The sequence below is a fragment of the Callithrix jacchus genome, chromosome 4, assembly GCF_049354715.1.
Source record: "Callithrix jacchus isolate 240 chromosome 4, calJac240_pri, whole genome shotgun sequence".
Lineage (NCBI taxonomy): Eukaryota > Metazoa > Chordata > Mammalia > Primates > Cebidae > Callithrix > Callithrix jacchus.
Genome location: NC_133505.1, coordinates 54,917,988 through 54,937,626, shown reverse-complemented (window position 1 = coordinate 54,937,626; position 19,639 = coordinate 54,917,988). Strand labels below are relative to the sequence as shown.

At 35.2% G+C, this 19,639-nt stretch overlaps 1 protein-coding gene across 4 annotated transcripts in view; it reads left to right on the top strand.

Moving 5' to 3' along the window:
* The window catches only part of RCAN2 (regulator of calcineurin 2), a 284,182-nt gene that overhangs the window by 22,172 nt on the left and 242,371 nt on the right, over positions 1 to 19,639 (top strand). For all 4 annotated transcript variants that reach the window (XM_008994529.5, XM_035295832.3, XM_035295831.3 and 1 more), the window contains exon 2: positions 9,381 to 9,607. In XM_008994529.5, the coding sequence (XP_008992777.1) occupies positions 9,383 to 9,607 (225 nt within the window). In that variant the 5' untranslated portion in view covers positions 9,381 to 9,382. The remainder of the gene's footprint in view (positions 1 to 9,380; positions 9,608 to 19,639) is intronic.

Below are 19,639 nucleotides of genomic sequence, written 5' to 3'. Positions count from 1 at the left end.
TCATGAGAGGATGGTCTTCTGTCTCCAGGTGGGGCATCCGAACACATCTTCCCCAGTGGTGCAGGCATTCTCTACTATATACAGAGCCACTCATTTCCTGTTCACTCTTGTTTCTAAGAAAAATGCAGTCAGAGATGATGAATCTTCAATTGTATTACATAAGCCCTGGTTTGAACCATCAATTTAAAAATGACTCAGCTTTACACTTTTAAAACTTAAAGTGCTATTGACATCAACCTGTAAATTTCTAGACTACTGCCTGTTAATGAAGGCTGTGCTTGTTATCTTCACTTGATCCCAGAGAGCCTCTCTCCACCCTTTTCCCTGTGCACTCACCCTGTGCCCCAGAGCCTGACCTATGTGCTCCACCTCCATGGCCCCCTTGCACTCTGGTTTCCAGTTGGGTTTGACCAATGGGAGGTACCAACAGGAGATCAGAGAAGGAGAGCAAGGTGGGGATATTTATCTTTCCAGCACTCTCTTTGTGGTGCTACTGTGGACTGACCACATCCCACAGTGGAAGATCTGTCAGGGGCCGTCTCCACACAGCCCTCTGCTCCCTCCAGAATATATCCAGGTTCTGGAAACCCCTCCCCTCCTCTTACCTCTTCACATATATGGAGAGTGCCAGACCAGGGTTTTGTACTCTCTGTTGTGGTTTTCCTATACCCTGCCTATGCCTGTAAACAGTCCCTTTGTTATACTCTTTTCAAATTATCCAATTTGAACATGCTATCTGTTTCCTGCTGGGACCTTGACTAATACAACATCCAAAACTATTTTGCTTTGTGTGAGTGCTCCAATATTGCTTGTTTTGTTTAACAAATCTATAATTCACTGTGAATCATTCTTTGTAGATGCAGATTATTCTGTCTCTAAGAACAATTTTCTCACCCTCAAAAAAGATGGTGTTTCCTCTGACCCTGTACTTCTGCAGCAAATCTGTTTGAAACACATTTTATTGACGATGATGTTAGGATTGTGGGAATGGAATGCAAAATGCCCTATTTGCTTGTCAGATCTGACCTTGGGGAAATTTGAGGGTCTTCCTCTCCTTTTTGTTGGATCTGCAAATCTTCTGAGACCATGGGCATTAAAACCCTACAGGTATACACATCCAGTGCAAAAGGACACGATGGAAACAACTTGCTTTTTTTTTTTTTTAACACTTCATAAAAATTCATAAACTGCTACTTCCACAGGGAATTGAATTAATTAAATTATTTCCAATTGGGAGCTTAAGGTGGAACAGTGGCTCCAGGCTCCAGAAGGTGTTCTGAAGAGAGCCATGAATGAGGAAATGTGGATGGTTTCCTTTGAAAACTATGAGTTGGAAACTGCATGTTCCTGATTCTTTCAAGACTGATCCCAAATGATATCAAGAATAGCATGAGGTTCACATAGCTCAGCAGGTGTGAAATTCTGCAGCTGAATTAAATAGGTTTCATTATATTGCAGAAAGAGCTCTAATGGGTTTCTATGGAGCACAGCCTAAGAATATCATGTCTCTCCTTTGTATATCTTAGGATGGTTGGCTTGGTTTGTTGTTACTAATATTATACTTCAATCTCCCTGTAAGATGGACAAAAATGAGCAAAAGGCCTGTCTTATCCCTAAGAGGATCTAGATATTATAGCAACACCAAGAGGGCAAATCAAAAAGATCTCACTTATAAGGCCAGACCAAAAAAGAATGCGGATGATATAATTTAATTGTAAATTTATTATTCTTATTATTCATATACATATTTCCTTTGAATGAGCTCATTTTGTCCCAGATATTATCAAAGAATCATTTGGTTTTAGAGCTGAAGGGACTGTAAACACCGTAAAACTCTAGGTTTCTATTCTTTAAAATTCTGAACTGGGCTCATTTAACCTTAAATTCAATTGAAAAATAACTACAGGCATCTATTTTCTATTACTTATTAATGCCACATTGTACTCCCAGTTTTTATCATTAATATTTAAGGTGACATTGTTATCTTTAAGTTTTCCAAACTAACAAATCTCCCATAATTCTTTTACTCGTTTTTCAATCAAAACTGAACTTGAAGTCAGGATGAATTATTCATTAATCATTTCCATTTATTCTATTTCCCTATTTATTCTCCTTATCTAGCATGGAATCAAGGCCTTTTTTTATCACCCTTATTGCAAAATTTTTATATTTCTGTTCTTAATTTTAAAAGGAAATGAGCTGAATTTTTGACATTCTTTTTGTATAAGAAAAGAAATACATTTAGGCTGGGCGTGGTGGCTCACACCTGTAATCCCAGCATTTTGGGAGGCCGATGGGGGCAGATCATGAGGTCTAGAGATGGAGACCATCCTGGCCAACATGGTGAAACCCCATCTCTACTAAAAATACAAAAAATTAGCTGGGTGTGGTGATATATGCCTGCAGTGCCAGCTACTTGGGAGGTTGAGGCAGGAGAATCACTTGAACCTGGGAGGCGGAGGTTGCAGTGAGCAGAGATCACAGCACTACACTCCAGCCTGGGCAGCAGAGCGAGAGTCCATCTAAAAAAACCCCAAAACTTTAAGTTGCTTTTTGTATGTCTTGCTAAAATAAATATATATAATAAATAATAAATATATAAATTATATATATATATATATACATAAATTATATCCTTTTATGGATCATTTATTTTCTGTTGAAAAATTCTTGCTTTTTAGTTCTTGCTTCACCTGGAAGAGAAGAAATTTAGACAGGTTGTTTCTGGGCATCCAAATTTAAGATTTAAACTCTGGACAAAGCTTTTGTTAAAGGTTATATGTTCCCCTTTCTTGAGCATGTTTAATCACAGAGATAAACAGATGTCTCTTTTCTTATGTATTTTCTTCCAATTATGGTAAAACAAAAATCTCAAATTGAGGAGAACCCTTAAAGGAAATGTCAGGCAATCATCACCCTGTTCCTTGGATTCCCTCTATGATATCCTGCTAGTTGAATGGCACCTGCTCAATGAAACTTACTCATTGGATATCACCACTACAAGGATTTCACTAAGACATAAGGCAGGACATACTGTTCTAACCCAAACTGTTAAAAGATTCATGGCTCCTTATATTAAATTCTTTCTCCCTGGTTTGACTTCTGTTTTTATACACAAAAATTGGATTTGCTCTTTCAGAATTTGAAGGCAACCAGGATTTAACTTAAAACTTATTTTTTATGCTTCCTTAAAGTCTTTCTTCTCTCTCTCTTTCTCTTTCCCTCCCTCCCTCCCTCCCTTCCTTCCTTCCTTCTCTCTTTCTCTCTTTCTTGGACTTTAACTCTTGTTGCCCAGGCTGGAGTGTGATGGTGCCATCTCAGCTCACTGTAACCTCTACCTCCTGGGTTCAAGTGATTCTCCTGCCTCAACCTCCTGAGTAGCTGGGATTACAGGCATGTCCCACTGTGCCCAGCTAATTTTGTATTTTTAGTAGAGACAGGGTTTCACCATGTTGGTCAGGCTGGTCTCAAACTTCTGACCTCAGATGATCCACCTGCCTTGGTCTCCCAAAGTGTTGGGATTACAGACGTAAACCTCTGTGCCTGGCCCATATTCTTTTTCTTAACATGCACCTGTCTCTTAGATAGTGTAACTTTTGACTCCACTGTAAGACTAAATAGTTTCCTTTGAAAGACTTTCAGTGTTTCTGTAGTGGACAGTACCCAGAATTGGCCATGATCTTTCCAGGTTGCAGAGATTCTAGATGAGTGTATCACCACACAACCACTTCTGGTCACACCTCACACCACTGACTGATTTTACTTGGTGGTAATGCTGGCATAAGCATCTCCATGAATGTTTACCATCATATTTTTTTTCTATGGCTCCCAGGTTGTTTTCATGGACTTATTTGTGGTTAGCTTCCCTCTCCTTTTATATTTAGTTTAAGGTTTTCTAGACCAGAATTCTTAGGGGTAAATGCTTGGCTCTTCGCTCTCATGAGTTATACCCAATTCCTAGAAAATGGATTTTTTTTAGAATTCTGCAATTCAGAAATCTAAATCTCATGCACGTTGATAACTCTATGACAATAATGATATCCAGCAGAACCAGATGTCTTGTCTTCTAAAGGTCTCTTCCCTTGGGTTAATCATACATATAAATATTTGTCAGGAATGAAATTAGAAAATTAATCTTTTGGAAAGATTAATTTCTCATGTAGAAAACCAGTAATGTCTCTAACATCAAAGTTTATTGATGAGGAAGAGGGAATTTTTTCACTTATTCATACAACAAACATTTATTCAGTGGCACCTTCTGTGTAATAGATGCTGAACAGGTATCTTTATGTTTCAGGTGGCTAGTCTTTAGGGTAGGAAACATATTGTATTCACTTTAGGTCCTTTATTGTATAATTAGTAAGTGCTATCAGGTTATTTGAAAGTCTTGGATGAAAATTGTTTTCACATTTGTGAAATAATCAGATGGTCACAAATCCTCCTTTCTCTAGGCTTTCTTCTCCGCTAAAATGAGTCAAATGCAATTGTCTATGTCTTCATTGTCATTAACTTTGTAACATTTAAATAAACTGTCATCTTGTTGGTGATGCTTTTTGTGGAGAGTGGGGAAGGTTGTTTGTTTTTTGATTTACTTAATTTCTTTTGCCTAACAAATATCTTTCCCTCCTAACGGGGTCTCCATCCAAACTCATATCAAATATGCAGGCTGCACAGATGCTTCTCATTGTAATGATATGGGTGTTACCCTCATGGGCATACACTGGAGGTTTGAAACTCATTTACACACTTGACAGTAGAAGATGATGCCCACCTCTGCAGTGCCAACTTGTTCTGCCATTGGCTTGCTCCTGATAAGCATAAAAATAGTAATAAATAGATTTTATTCACATGTTATTGGTGGAGGGGTGCCTTCAAAAGACTTTCATGTGAATCTGCAAGGTAGACAAAGCCATGTTCTTTCTCCAATTCTGCTGTTAAGAATGCCATAGCCCCCGTTTACAGCTTGAGACTATCATGGAAGCATTCCCTTAGGGCTCTTTCCAGTATTTCATAAAGATGACTCGTCTCTGTATCTCAAGAAGTTTTGAAATTCTCCCATGGGAAGATTTATATTTTAGCAGTGGATGGTGGTTTTTCTTTTCCACATGCATATGGTGATGGAAACTTTTGCTTTCCAAATGTCAAACAACAGAAGAGTGATTAAATTATGACAGATCCATATACTCGGATACAATGTGGCAATTAATGTTTTTGAAGAATAGATAATCACACAGGGAACTGCTCTTGATTATATCAGTGTTGCAGGAAAGGAGTATATTAACAGCAGGATCCCCATTTTGTTTTAAAATTTTACATGTAAAAAAGTACTGGAATGAAATATACCAAAATATTCGCAGGAGTTTTCTCTGGATAGTAAGATTATGGTTTACTTTTACTTTCTTTATAGCTTTTTGAATTTTCCAGTTTTTCTTCTGTTAACTGATATAATTAAGGACATAAATGTTGTTTTTACTATTCTCCACAGATTATTAAATTTTAGCTAGAGGAATCCTTTGAGTCTTGCTGTATTTGAGTGATGCTTGCTATCTTTCAATTGTAAAATTACATTTTAGAAATCAAACCTTAAATTTAAATGAGAGGATTGTTTTCATTATTAGTGTAGACATTTGAAATAGTATATTATTAGTGTATACATTTCAAGTTGGCCATTATAACCTACTTGCTGGTCTGTTATTTCCAAAAAATGACTCTTTCTTATATAATTCATTAATTCAGCCAAACATTATTTTGAGGGCTTTCTATATTTGCCTGTAGATACAGGGATGAAGACAACCCAGCCTCTGCTCTCAAGAAGTACCAATCTGGGTTGAGAAACAGACTAGTAAAGCAGTAATTACAGTAGTAATTGCATTGGAGAACAACTTCATGAGAGAAGGCTGAGCAGGGTGCTCAGGGAGCTCTAACGAAGAACACCACGTTCATCCCAACTTGGGTGAGGTTGGGAATTCCTCCTGGAAAATGGCCTCTGAGCTGAAGGAAGCTCTTCTTTAGATGGCCAACCTCAGATTTAGAAATAAGGACAATACATGTCAATCTTGGTGGACAATGGTTGCCTCAAAGGTTTCTTGCAATGGTTAAGAGTTTGAAATTAATTAAAATAGACAAACCAGGCTGGGCACAGTGGTTCACCTATAGTCCCAGTACTTTTGCGAGGCTGAAATGGAAGGACTACTTGAGGCCAGGAGTTGGAGACCAGTCTGGGCAACATAGCAGGACCCTGTCCCTACAAAAAATTAAAAAAAATTAGCCAGGCAAGGTGGTGCTTGCCTATAGTCCCAGCCACTCATGAGGCTGAGGTGGGAGGATCACTTGAACCCAGGAGTTGGAGGTTGCAGTCTGTTATGATTATGCTACTGCACTTCAGCTTGGGCAACAGTGTGAGACCTTCTCTAAAAAAGTGAAAAAACAGGAAGAAAAGACAAACCAGTTAACTTGGGCTGTGGGACCTTTATACTTCCATACTGTGGAGTTCTCTTAATCTTCAGGGTTTCTCTTTCTGTTTATTTGGGCAATACTACAGCATAATTGCCTTGCTCTCAAATTATCACAGTGATGTGTTTTTATAATGTTTCATATTACATATTCTTTTATGTAGTGGTGAATACTGATTTTGATCATGTCTTTTGTTCCTGTTTCATTCCCCTGACTCCTACTACTCTGCAGAAGGAGGCAGGTCGATGTTTTTTGTTGTTGTTGTTGTTGTTTTATAAGGATTAACTGAGTCTCAGAATGATCACATGGCTTCTCCAAATTATGGGGTAACTTAGCAATGAAACTAGAAAGAGAAATTAGAATTTCTTTGTTCAAAGCTCTGACTTCTAAAGTATTTCTCCATGTAGGTAAAGTAGGTTGTTTGCCAAAAATGCATTCATCCTTTAAATTTGTACTGAAAGTAATAAACTTCAAGTCTCATGAAGATAATATTGTTGAAGCTTAGGCCATAAATTAAGGCTATTTGAGTAGATTAAAATGAGTCCAGAGTGAAGCTTAAAATTTGTCTATTGAATTAATTTGTTTGGCAATGTATTTTAGGTTATTTTTTGGAAAAATAGTATTTGAAACATTCTTACAACACATCTAAGAACGTTTTATGATTTGATTCACTTAAAATAAATAAGAGGGATGAGATTAAAGATGAACACAGTATCTATTTTTATGCTACTGAATGATTATGACTTTATTTTCCTGGCTGGGTGTGGTGGCTCATGCCTGTAATCCCAGTACTTTGGGAGGCCGAGGTGGTGGATCACCTGAGGTCAGGAGTTCAGGACCAGCCTGGCCAACATGGTGAAACCCTGTGCCTGCTAAAAATACAAAAACTAGTGGGGCATGGTGGCACACACCTGTAATCCCAGCTACTCGGGTAGCTGAGGTAGGAGAATCACTTGAGGAGGCAGAGGTTGCAGTGGGCAAGACTGTGTTATTGGGCTCCAGCCTGGATGACAAGCAAAACTCCATCTCAAAAAAAAAAAAAAAAAAGGTTTTCCTGTAAACTATTAATGAAAATAATACTGTTCTGATGATGCTTTTAGTAAATATTTTTACTATTAAAAGAATTGATACCCTAATAAATGATGGTCATTAGGTATTTTACGCTAAAATACTCGAGCAGCAATATAAATATAAAAGAAAATGCATGTATGTTTTATTGAAGATGTCTAACAGTTGAATTTCTTCTATATTAATGTTATTACATGTTTTTCCTTCTAGTTAAAAATATTCATATATTTCAGATTATTTAATAAAACATGCACCATATTTTTATTTAAAATAAGTATCTTCTTGATTTATATACAGAATATGTTGCACAAATTGGTTTGAAGAACTTTGGAATATAAGAATTGTCTTATATTTTATAGAGAAATTTTTCTTTATCACAATATTGGCGATTTGATTTTAGAGATATTACCTCAAACTATTTAATCTTTGGCTCCTTCCTCAACTGGGCTTAAGATTTTGTAACATGTAATGCATTATTGCCAGCAAATGCTGCTTACCAACTCTCATTGGGGCTTTTCTAGGAAAAAATGAAAATAGAAAACATAACCTCAACACTGAGGTTCAAGGCTTTATTTCAGAGTTCAAGAGAGATATAAGCAGAAACGGGTATTTTGTCTGGGGATCTTGTATCTAACTAAACTTCATGAGAACAGAATGATGTTTAGTGGTACCCACCTTTCTGTCCTTTGCTCTGAGCATCTGTGATGATGGGATTGAAGAACATGGAGCTTCCTGAAGGAGACTCAGTAGCCATGTCATAATTTTCAGTCAATCTTACCTGCATAACTATGGGCAAGTTATTTCACTTTCTAAGCCTCTTAATTATTGAGCATTGAGCAGAATAGTATCACAGACATGAAAAAAGGTACAAAAGAAGAAAGTAGATACCATCCTTGGACTATATGGGAATACTGACCTAGTAATCCACTAAATTATGTCCCAGTACCAAAAAATGGAAAAACTCTGCAGTTAGGCAAACTGCAAATGTAAGGGATGAGAAACTAATAGAAGGGTTGAACACAGCTAGGTGAAATCAATACTGGAAAGCCTCATGGGGCTCTAAGGGAGGGGGAGCTATAGACCATGGATTGGCCAAGATAGCACTGATTTTTTTAGGACCTGAGCCTGGTTCACAAATGACTTGAAGTAATTATCTCAGTCAGAAGGGGAAATATCTCTGTGTGTGTTTGAGGGGGAAATTTAATCTTACTGTGGGTTAACTATTATCTATTAGAGTTATGATCAGGATTCAGGGCCGATGTAGATCATACTTCCTTAAATAGAGGCTTTTACTTATTTTGAACTTCATTCTAGTGGTATAGGAGAGTGAGCTCTAGGCTGAATTCTCTGCATTTGAATCCTAGCCCTGCCATTTGGTCAGTGGTCTTGTAAAAGTTACTCAATTGCTTTGTTCCTCTGTTCTCCCATCTGTAAGATGGGGCTGCTATTGGTACCAACCTTATGGACTATTTTGGAGATTAAATAGTGTAGTTAATATATGCAATTGATGTTCTAAATGTATATTAAATTATTTAGAATAGTGCCTGGAACTCAATACATTGATAGACATTAGTAGTAGTAGTGGTGGTGATTGCCATTTCTTATACCTGTTTGTTTGTTTGCTTTACGAAAATGTAGTACTGACTGGGTTCTTGCCCCAGAGCAGAGCTGTGTTGGAAATTGATTCAGGGATCAAGGGAACCATGTGAACTTACAGATCTTCTCCCTTCCAAAAGCCCCTGCCTCTCCTCCTAATCATACTCCACTGTTCTGCCCCAGACAATCCAAAACTGTGACCTGAAAACTGAGTTTTAAGGAGTTTATTCTACGGTAACACATGTTTGTCTTTGTATCCTTAGGAATGAGGGGAGAATCATACTTCATCGGAATGAGGAGCCCACGGCAGCAGGGACACATCCCTGAAGATGGAGGACTTTTCTTACTCTGCTGCATAGACAGGGACTGGGCTGTCACTCGCTGTTTTGCAGAAGAAGCCTTTCAAGCAATCACTGACTTCAATGACCTCCCCAACTCATTGTTTGCGTGCAATGTTCACCAGTCAGTGTTTGAAGGAGAAGAGAGCAAGGTAAGAAGCCTTTTTCTGTTCCTGAAACATGGGGAGATGTGGCATTATCTCAAAGTAATCCTGTTGTTCATTTGTGGTTGATATTTTGAAGTGCTTGGAAATGTTTAGTTGTCTCTATTTTTGGCATGTGTACCAGGATGAGAAAAGCCCGTTCTATTATCAGCTAACTTTAGAGATACATCTGACAGGGTTGTAGCTGAAACTATGTTGAATCAAACTGAGTCTTCTGCGACTCGTAGGTCTATCTAGCAAAACAAGTCATCCAATATGGATTGTAGGACATGCCCCTTAGGCTAGGAAGCAGATGTATTAACCTTCTAAAAGTTTTCTTTCCCTTATTTTGCCATAAATATAATTTACCTTTTTCAAAAGAGTACAAGCTCCGTTTTACCTCTACCCTTCCTGCAGTTTGATGAATATTCTAAAAAAGGCTTCTTACACCGTGAGCCAAGTCTCATAGTAGATATTAAAGAAAGTAAGTTGGTTGGCCTCTGAGTTCTTCTTTGCTCACTGATATGATGGTGGTATTGCTATGTGTGTGTTGTAAGAATTTGAATGACAGTAGTAATTCCTCAATTTGAAATGATTGGGGAATGAGGTTGTCTATGTATTAACATTTTCCAGCTTCCCATTTTAAGAAACAGACTTAACTTAGCGTAAATATTTTTGGCAATCACTGTAAATATTCCATTTGGAGACCTTTCCAAAGTTTATTTCAGATTTCTCTGACCTTTCAGTGGGGTATCTAAATGGATTAAATCTTCCCTTATGGATACAGATGCTTAGTTGTAAAAGCCACTATTATACTACTGAAACATGGACAAAATTTTTTGGATAAAGGGACTTTTTTTCTAAACTGAAGTATATGACTCTGTGTGAGATATAAGAGTAGGATTTATGATTGCTGTTTCACAAACTTTAGCTTTCTCTGTCCATTGCTGAAGTCTGCGTCTGGCACAATTACTGGAAGTCTGATTTATGGATATGATTGATTTTGTAGACAGTCCTGATAGCTGCAGGGAAACCATCCCAGAGGATTAGGAATTATTTTAAGCCATTAAAAGATATTTATATAATGATATCATTCTGGAGTTGTGCTGTTGAAATTATGAGCTGAAAATAACTTGAAATGCAAGGAATTATATATAATTAGAACCTCCAGTGCTATGATCATTAGACTATTTAAAGTAAGAAAGTGGCATGTGCCAATTTCTTCTTTGAAAGAAACTGGGAATTTTGTTCTTGGATTATAACCAGATCGTCACTAATGATAATTAACTCAGGGAAAGTAATTTCCTCTGAAATATACCTGTCATAAACTATAAAGCAACAGTCTATGTATTCTCATCATATTATCCATTTCTCTAAATATCACAATTAGAAGAATTTTTTTAGAGATTTAGTGGGGTTTTTGATTCTTTTGCGATTAAAAACTTCCCAGTAGATTGAAACAATGAGACCTAGGAAGGTGCTAATCTCATTCAGCAGTGCTGCTCAAGAATGGCTGATTAACTGAACTGGAACTGAGGACACAGAAGGACAGGGGCTGTTGGTGGGGGCTGGTTCATGGGAGCCTACACACATCTATTTTGATATTCTGATTTGTGATCAAATAATAATTACAAAATATTCTCATCTAATGTGGCTATGACGTTTGTGCAGAGCAGTTTGGGAAAATAGTATTTGGTTTTAGGATGACCTTGATAAAATATTGAGGCAAAACAAATAAGAATATAGTTAATTGCACTCAGTTTCAAATAATTTAGATCACAATTTTACAGCAATGGAGGTAAATTTTATACTAGGCTAAAGTCTACGTAATTCAGTTTATTAAGTCAGAAAGTCTTCTACCTTAGTGAGATTTTTTTTCTTTAACTCTTCCTTTTGTGGACAGTGTTTAGGATACCAAATAATCTGATGCAGATTTAGTTTTGATTTCGTTATATCTATATGGCTTGAGGGTGACAAAGCAAGATAATCAGATACCAGATAAGTTGACGACAGCCAAGAGACATGATCCCTGGAACTCCAGAAAAAAAAAGTGGGGAGTCTTCTGGCATCGCGTTTTCACTGCCATATTTATCTTCCAACCTCAGAAATTCTTATTTCCTTCTCTTAACCTTCTTTTTAAAAAACTACTTCAATAAAATAACTTATTTTGAGATATTAAGTATTATACTTCATTCTGTCAGGATATCCTTTCCACAAGGTTTAGATTTCATGAATCTGAGCCATGAAGTCTGATGATGGATATTTTTCCCAAAGGGTGGACATTTTAGGCACTGTGCTAAGTTGGTGGGGAGATATTTTTAGGCAGAGAGAAAAGAAGCAAGAAGCATTTCCAGCACTCCTTGTATTTGCCTATGGGCAAGCCTGGTCATGGTAATTGTTTTTATGTTTGGTTTGGGAAGATGTATTCAGCAGCCTGGAATTATAGCAGGGGGTGGAGACATAAGAAATGATGCTTAGCCTTCATTTCCAAGGTTTAGGAGGGTAGGTAGTTTCATATGTAATTTGTTTTGGTGGAGTACTTTCTTTTTCGGCACAGCCTGCTTCTGAAATCATTGTATCTGGATATTGATGGATTTGAGTTTAGCCTTTGTCTTGCAATTATTATAAAGTATACATTTAACTTCCATAGTTGGGTAGGAATTAAATGTTTTGCTTTCTATCACAAATGAGTTTTGCAGCATTCTCTTCTTTATTTTCCCACGTGTCTGAGATACCTTTTTCTTTTTGAGGAAATGTATGGGGACCTAAATTGAACTTCTTATAATACAGGTAACAGCACAGGATATGATCTGGATCTGTTTATTTCTATATCACTTTGTTCTGTTCAAGGTGATAAATATTTTGATATGCTCATTGCTGCTGTCCTATTTAATTCTAAGTTCTGACACCTAAAGCACGTCTTAAAAAACAGCTTTGTGATGTTGTCCATAATGTTCATTTCAATTTTCAGTTAGGCAGAATTCTGTGAGATTGTATTTTGATTTGATGCTTTTGCAATGAGTGAGCACATACTTCATTGAGGCTTGTTGTGGTCCAGATGGTTGAGATTTGTTTATATAACACAAAGGAGAACCGGAGCTAGAGGAAATTGGCATCTGAAACCAATAAATGCAGATTGCTGTTTGTGTGCTACAGCTTGAAATATAAATATTTTTGTATGAAACACATTTAAAACTGTGATCTTCACAGCATCCAACACCTGAAAGTTACTAGGGTTCGTTTCTCTTCAGAGCGCTCCCCTGGGTTCATCTTTTGGGATCCAGCTGGGCTGCAGAAATCATCTTGAGGAAGGTGAGGCTAGAAAGGTTGTCCTTCGATTTGGTCTGTGTCTATGTTAAAGATGGATAAGGGTCTGCTGGGTAGGACGTTGGCATGCACTGCTTGCTAAAGGGAACAATGAAGCAATGACTATGAAATGTTTAGCCAAATTCAATTCAGTAAAAAGAAAATTTAAAGGTGACTTGGTAATGGCCCCCAAAATATGAATTTATTCTGTTTATTAATAATCATAATGGCAGCAGCAAATACCTATATAGTACATAGCGAGGTGCCAGGTCCTTTTCCAAGTGCCATATAAACATTGAGTTCTTTACTTGTCATGCCAACCCTATGCGGGTCCTAACTTTCTGTATCTCTGCTTCCTAGGTGCTGTTTCTGCCCAATGTGTAAGCAGAATGACTTGTGTCACTTCTAGGCCAAGAATTTAATTTGCCAGTATTGGACCCTGAAGGATGTTCCTTTTGCCCTGCTAGAGGAACTGGCATTGTGCCAAGTAGTGTTGGCTTAGACAGTTTGGGTCTTGGAGTGAGGACAGTGATAATACAGGGTAGAATTCTAGCCAACCTATGATGGGCATGTAATGCAACAAGAAAAACATACAAGAATTTTTGTTGGTTCAGACCACTGGGATTTTGGGGTTTGTTAAATTATAGTATATATATAATTTATATATATATAAAAAATATATATAATATATATATATAAAATATATATAATATATATAAAAGATATATAAATATATATAATATATAAAATATATATAATATATATATAATATATATAATATATAAAATATATATAATATTTATATAAATTATATAATATATATATTATAGTATATTATATAATTTATATAATAGTATAAATTAGTCCATCTAGACTGGTAATAATAAGTATCATTATCCCCATTTTTCAGGTGAGGACACTAGAGAGCAGACTTTGCCCATGGTCTAAGCTAGTCATAGTCAAGGCAGGATTCAAATCTAGGCTGCCAGGCTGCAGAGTTCATGCTCTTAAACAGTGTGCAGTACTCCCTCCTGATATACAGGTATTTATTGAAAGCAGGTATGATATTTGGCTCTTGGAATGCAAAGGTAAACAAGATAGGCTGAAATTTAACTTATAATATACCAAGAGAGACCTATTCAAATTAAGCAAACAAATGATAAACATAATAAATGCTGACAGCAAATCAAAGGGACATTTAGCATATGTTCAACTACATTCATTTCCTAAGACATACACATATCACACGTGAACATACAGTTTTTTTTAAAAAAATAAGGAGGTATTTCTTCCAACCATTAAAGAGTATATTCTACTAGAATGAGCATGTGGTGAGAGACCTGGCTGAACGGTTCTGTTAGTCTTTGTGTGTCTTGTAAATAGATCATTGCAATGCATTGCAAGTAGCTGAGTGATTCTAATATTCAAAGATGTATTTTTTCATTCAGCATATCCACTAAATCTGAACCAATTCCTTCTTCTCGAATTCAGCTGACAAAATGCTGAGCTAGTCTAACATTGCAGGCATTATGAGAGCATCCTAAAGGATTTTCAAAGCTAAATTTGATTATTTGTGGTTTTTACTTATTCCCCAAACTAGAGTGAGAGTTACCCTCACTTCAGTTTGCAGGAGAATGTTGATGTTTACTTTGAATTTTACAACTGCAGTTCCACAATCTCTTATCTGTAGTACTGAAATCGGAAAATCTGAAAATTGAGACATTTTTTCACAATCTATTTTGAGACAAAACATAACTTCATTAAAAGCTGACCTAAACTGATAAGAAGCTACTTGTAGTGTGACTAGTCATCTATTGCTATGCAGAAATATTCCTGCCTTTAATTACCAGGGGTTGCCTCAGACATTGTTGGGACATTACACAAGATGAGCCCTATGCCCTGTATTACATATCCAAATCCCCCAATTCAGAATGCCAAACGTCACTCCTCAAGCGTTTCAGACAGTAGTTTGTAGATCTGTAAAACATAAAAATGAATCTACATTCCATATTCAAAAAAAGAATGAATTCATCACAGAAATCTGAAATGCCATAAAGAAAGCAATTAAATGTATTTTGCCCATAAGATGCTCGTGTCTATTTTTCAATTTTTAAATAATTTATTTTTTATTGACTAACAAAAATTATATATATAATTATTGTGTACAATATGATATTTTGAAATATGTATGCATTATGTAATGACTAACATGAGCTAATTAATGTATATATTACCACACATACTTATTACTTTTTTGTGGGGAGAATTTATAAAATCTACCTTCTTAGTGATTTTCAAAAATACAATATATTGTTTTTAACTAAAGTCACCATGTTGTAGAATAGCTCTCTTGAACTCATTCCTCCTGTCTAGTTTAAATTTTGCAGCCCTTGCTCGACATCTCCCTAGTCCCTGGTAAGTACCATTCTACTCTTGGTTTCTATGTGTCCAATATTTTTATACTGCATATTTAAGTGAGATCATTCAATATTTGACTTTCTGTGCCTGGCTTATTTCACTTAACATACTGTTCTCCATTTTCATCCATGTTATGAGAAGACAGGATTTCCTTCTTGCTTAAGGCTAACTAGTATTCCATATATACCACATTTTCTTTATCCATTCATCTATGAATGGCCACTTAAGTTGAGTCCGTATCTTGGTCATTATAAATAATACTGCATTGAATGATGGAGAGCAGATATCTCTTCAACACACCAATTGCATTTTATTTAAATATATACCCAGTAGTGGGATTGTTGGATTAAATGGTGGTTCTATTTTTAATTTTTGGAGGAAACTCCCCACTTTTTTCCATAGTAGCTGTACCAATGTGCATTCCCACTAACCGTGTGTAATAGTTTCCTTTTCCTGGCATCATCACCAACACTTTTACCTTTTTTATGGTAGCTACACTAACAGGTGCAAGGTGATATATCATTGTGGTATTTGCATTTCCCTGATCATTAGTAATATTGAGCACTTTTTAATATACCTATTATTAGTATAATAAGTCATTTGTATGTCTTCTTTTGAGAAATGCCAATTCAGCTCCTTTGCTCTTTACTAAATCAGGTTATTTCTTTTCTTGCTATTGAGTTGTTTAAGTTCCTAATACATTTTTGGATACTAACTCCTTGCCAGATTTGCAAATATTTTCTGTCTTTGCAAATATTTTCTTCATAATGTAATCTAATTTAGTTTTGCTTTTGTTGCCTGTGCTTTTGGGGTCATATTCAAAAAAGTCATCACCCAGACCAATGTCAAAAATCCTTTTCATATATTTTCTTCCAGTGGTTTTACAGTTCTAAGTCTTATGTAAGTCGATTTCATTTTGAATTGATTTTGTTATTTGGCATGAGATAAAGTCCTGATTTCATTCTTCTGCATGTGGATACCCAGTTGTCCCAACATCACTTCTTAAAAAGATTGTTTTTTCTTCATTTTATGTTCTTGGAAACTTTGTAGAAAATCAATTGACTGTGAATGCATGGACTTATTTCTGGGCTTTTTATTTTCTTCCATTGATCCATGTGCCAGTTTTTATGTTAGTACCATGCTGTTTTGACTACTATATCTTTGTAGTATATTTTAAAGTCAAATTTTTTCTTTTTACTTAAGATTGTTTTGGCTATTCAGAGTCCTTTTTGGTTCCATATAAATTTTAGGATTCTTTTTTTCTATTTCTATGAAAAAATGTTATTAGCATTTTATTTGAGATTGCATGGAATCTATAGATTGCTATCTGTAGTATGAACATTTTAATAATATTAATTCTTCTAGCCACTGAATATGGAATATATTTTCATTTATTGTTTCTTCTTCAGATTCCTTCATTATGTTGTATAGTTTTCAGTTTACAGGTCTTTCATTTCCTTGGTTAAATATATTCCTAAGTATTTGATTTTTCTTAGCTTTTGTAATTCAGCTGGTTTTCTTGATTCCTTTTTCAGATAGTTCTTTTTTAGTATATAAAAATGCTACTGATCTTTTGTATTTTGGTTTTGTATCCTACAACTTTACTGAATTTGTTTATTACTTATAATAGTTTTTTTTTTGGTGCAATTCTTAGGGGTTTCTATAAATAAGATCATGTAATCTGCAGACAAGGACAATTTAACTTCTTCCTTTTTAATTTGGATTCATTTTATTTCTTTCTCTTGCCTAATTGCTCTGGTTAGGACTTCCAGTATTATGTTGAATAAAAGTGGTAAGAGTAGGCATTCTTGCCTTGTTCCTAATCTTAGAGGAAAATCTTTCATCTTTTCAATGTTAACTGTGGTGTCAGCTGTGAGTTTGTTATCTATGGCCTTTATTATATTGAGGTACATTCCTTTGACAACTAATTTGTTGATAATTTTTATTAAGAAAGGGTGTTGAATTTTGTCAAATGCTCTTTCTGTTTCTATTGAGATGACCATATGGTTTTTATCCTTCATTCTGTTAATGTTATGTATCACATTTACCAGTTTGCATTTTTGAATTATTACTGCTTTTCTGTGTTATATCTCACTTAATTGTGGGCAACAATCTTTTTAATGTGCTGTTGAATTTGGTTTGCAGGTATTTTGTGGAGGATTTTTGTATCTATGTTCATTAGGGATATTGGCCTAAAATTTTCTTGTCTTGTGGTATAGTTGTCTGAATTTGGTATTAGGATAACACTGGCTTTGTAAAATATGGTGGGAAGTATTCCTTCTTCAATTTTTTGGGAAAAGTTTGGGAAGGGTTGGTTTTTGTTCTTTAGACGTTTGTTAAAATTCAGGAATAAAGTCATTGGGTCCTGGGCTTTTCTTTAGTAGGAGACATTTTATTACTTATTTGCTCTCTTGTTATTGGTCTGTTCCTGTTTTCTTTTTCTTCATAATTCAGTCTTGGTAGATTTTATGTCCCTAGGAATTTATCCATTTCTTCTACGTTATCCAGCTGTTGACGTACGATCATTCCTAGTAATTTCCTATGCTCCTTTGTGTTCCTGTGATATCAGTTCTAGTGTCGCCTCTTTTGTGTCTCATTTTATTTGAGTCCTCTCAGATATTTATTAATCTAGCTTAAGGGTTGTTGATTTTATCTTTTTAAAAGGCCAGCTCAGTTTTATTGATCATTTCTATGATTTTTTTAAGTCTTTATTTCATTTATTTTCTGATCTTTATTATTTCCTTTATGCTACTAACTTTGGGCTTACTTGTTCTATTTAATTCCTTGTGGTATAATGTTACTTTTTTTGTTTAAAATCTTCTTTTTTGATGTAGGCATGCATTGCTATGAATTTTTTTCTTAAATATATTTTGCTGTATCTCAGGTTTTCGTATGTTATGTGTCCATTTGCATTTATCTCAAGATAGTTTTAAATTCTCCTTTGATCTATTAGTTGTTCAGGAGCATCTTGTTTAATTTTCATGTATTTGTAAATTTTCTGAAATTCTATCTGTTACTATCCTCTAGTTTTATATACCATTGTGGTTTAAAAATATGCTTGATATGATTGTAATCTTTCAAAATTTGTTAAGATCTTTTTGTGGTTTAATATGATCTATCCTGGAGAACATTCTGTGTACACTTGAAAATAATGTATATATATTCTGCTGCTGTTGTATTGAATGTTTTGTATATGTCTATTAGACATTTGGTCTAATGTGCGGTTTAAGTCTGATATTTCCTTATTGATGTTCTGTCTGGATGATCTATCCTTTGCCAAAGTGGAATATGGAAGTCCTCTACTATTACTGTGTTACAGTCTCTCTCTCTCTCTCTAGATATATTAATATTTGCTCCAATGTTGGACACATATATATTTACAACTGTCATTTCTTAATAAAATATTTTATCTTAAATAATGACTTTGTCTTGTTTTACTTTATAGCTACCCCTGCTGTCTCTTTTTCCCTCCCTTCCCTTTTAGTATATATGTGAAGTGTGTCTGTTGTGGGCAGTATATAGTTAGGTCTTCTTTTAAAAAAAGCCCATTCAGCCATTCTGTCTTTTGACTGGAGTATTTAATCAATTTACACTCAAAGTAATAATTAATAGGTAAGGATTTATTAGTACCATTTTGTTTTCTGGTTGTTTTATAAATCTGTTTTTCCTTTCTTTCTCTCTTACTGTGAGATAAATTATAATTAGATGATTTTCTCTAGTGGTATGCTTTGATTCCTTACTTTTTATGGTTTGTGTATCAACTATAGGGTTTTGCTTTGTGGTTATCATGAGGCTTACATAAAATATCTTACAGTTAAAATAGACCTTTTTTGTTGACCATTTTGTTCACATGAAAAAACTCAATAATTTTACTCCTCTTTCTGCATTTTATGTTTTTGATGTCACAGTTTACATTGTTTTATATTATGTACTCCTTAATAAATTATAGTAGCTATTATAATTTTTACAATTTTGCTTTTGAATTTCCACACTAAACATATAAGTGACTTAAGTAGCACCATTATAGTAGTAGAGTATTCTGAATTTGACTGTGTACTGATTTTTACCAGAAAATTTTATACTTTCACATGTTTGACTGTATTACTAATTAGCATCCTCCTTTTCTTTCAGACTGGAGAAATCCCATTGGCATTTCTTATAAAATAGGTCTGGTGGTAACAAACTGTCAGCTTTGTCTGGGAAAGTAATTTTCTCTCCATTTCTGAAGGATAGATTTGCTGAGTAAAGATTACTTGGTTGGCAGTCCCCCTTTACCACATTATCACTTTGAATATATTATCCCACTCTCTTCTGGTC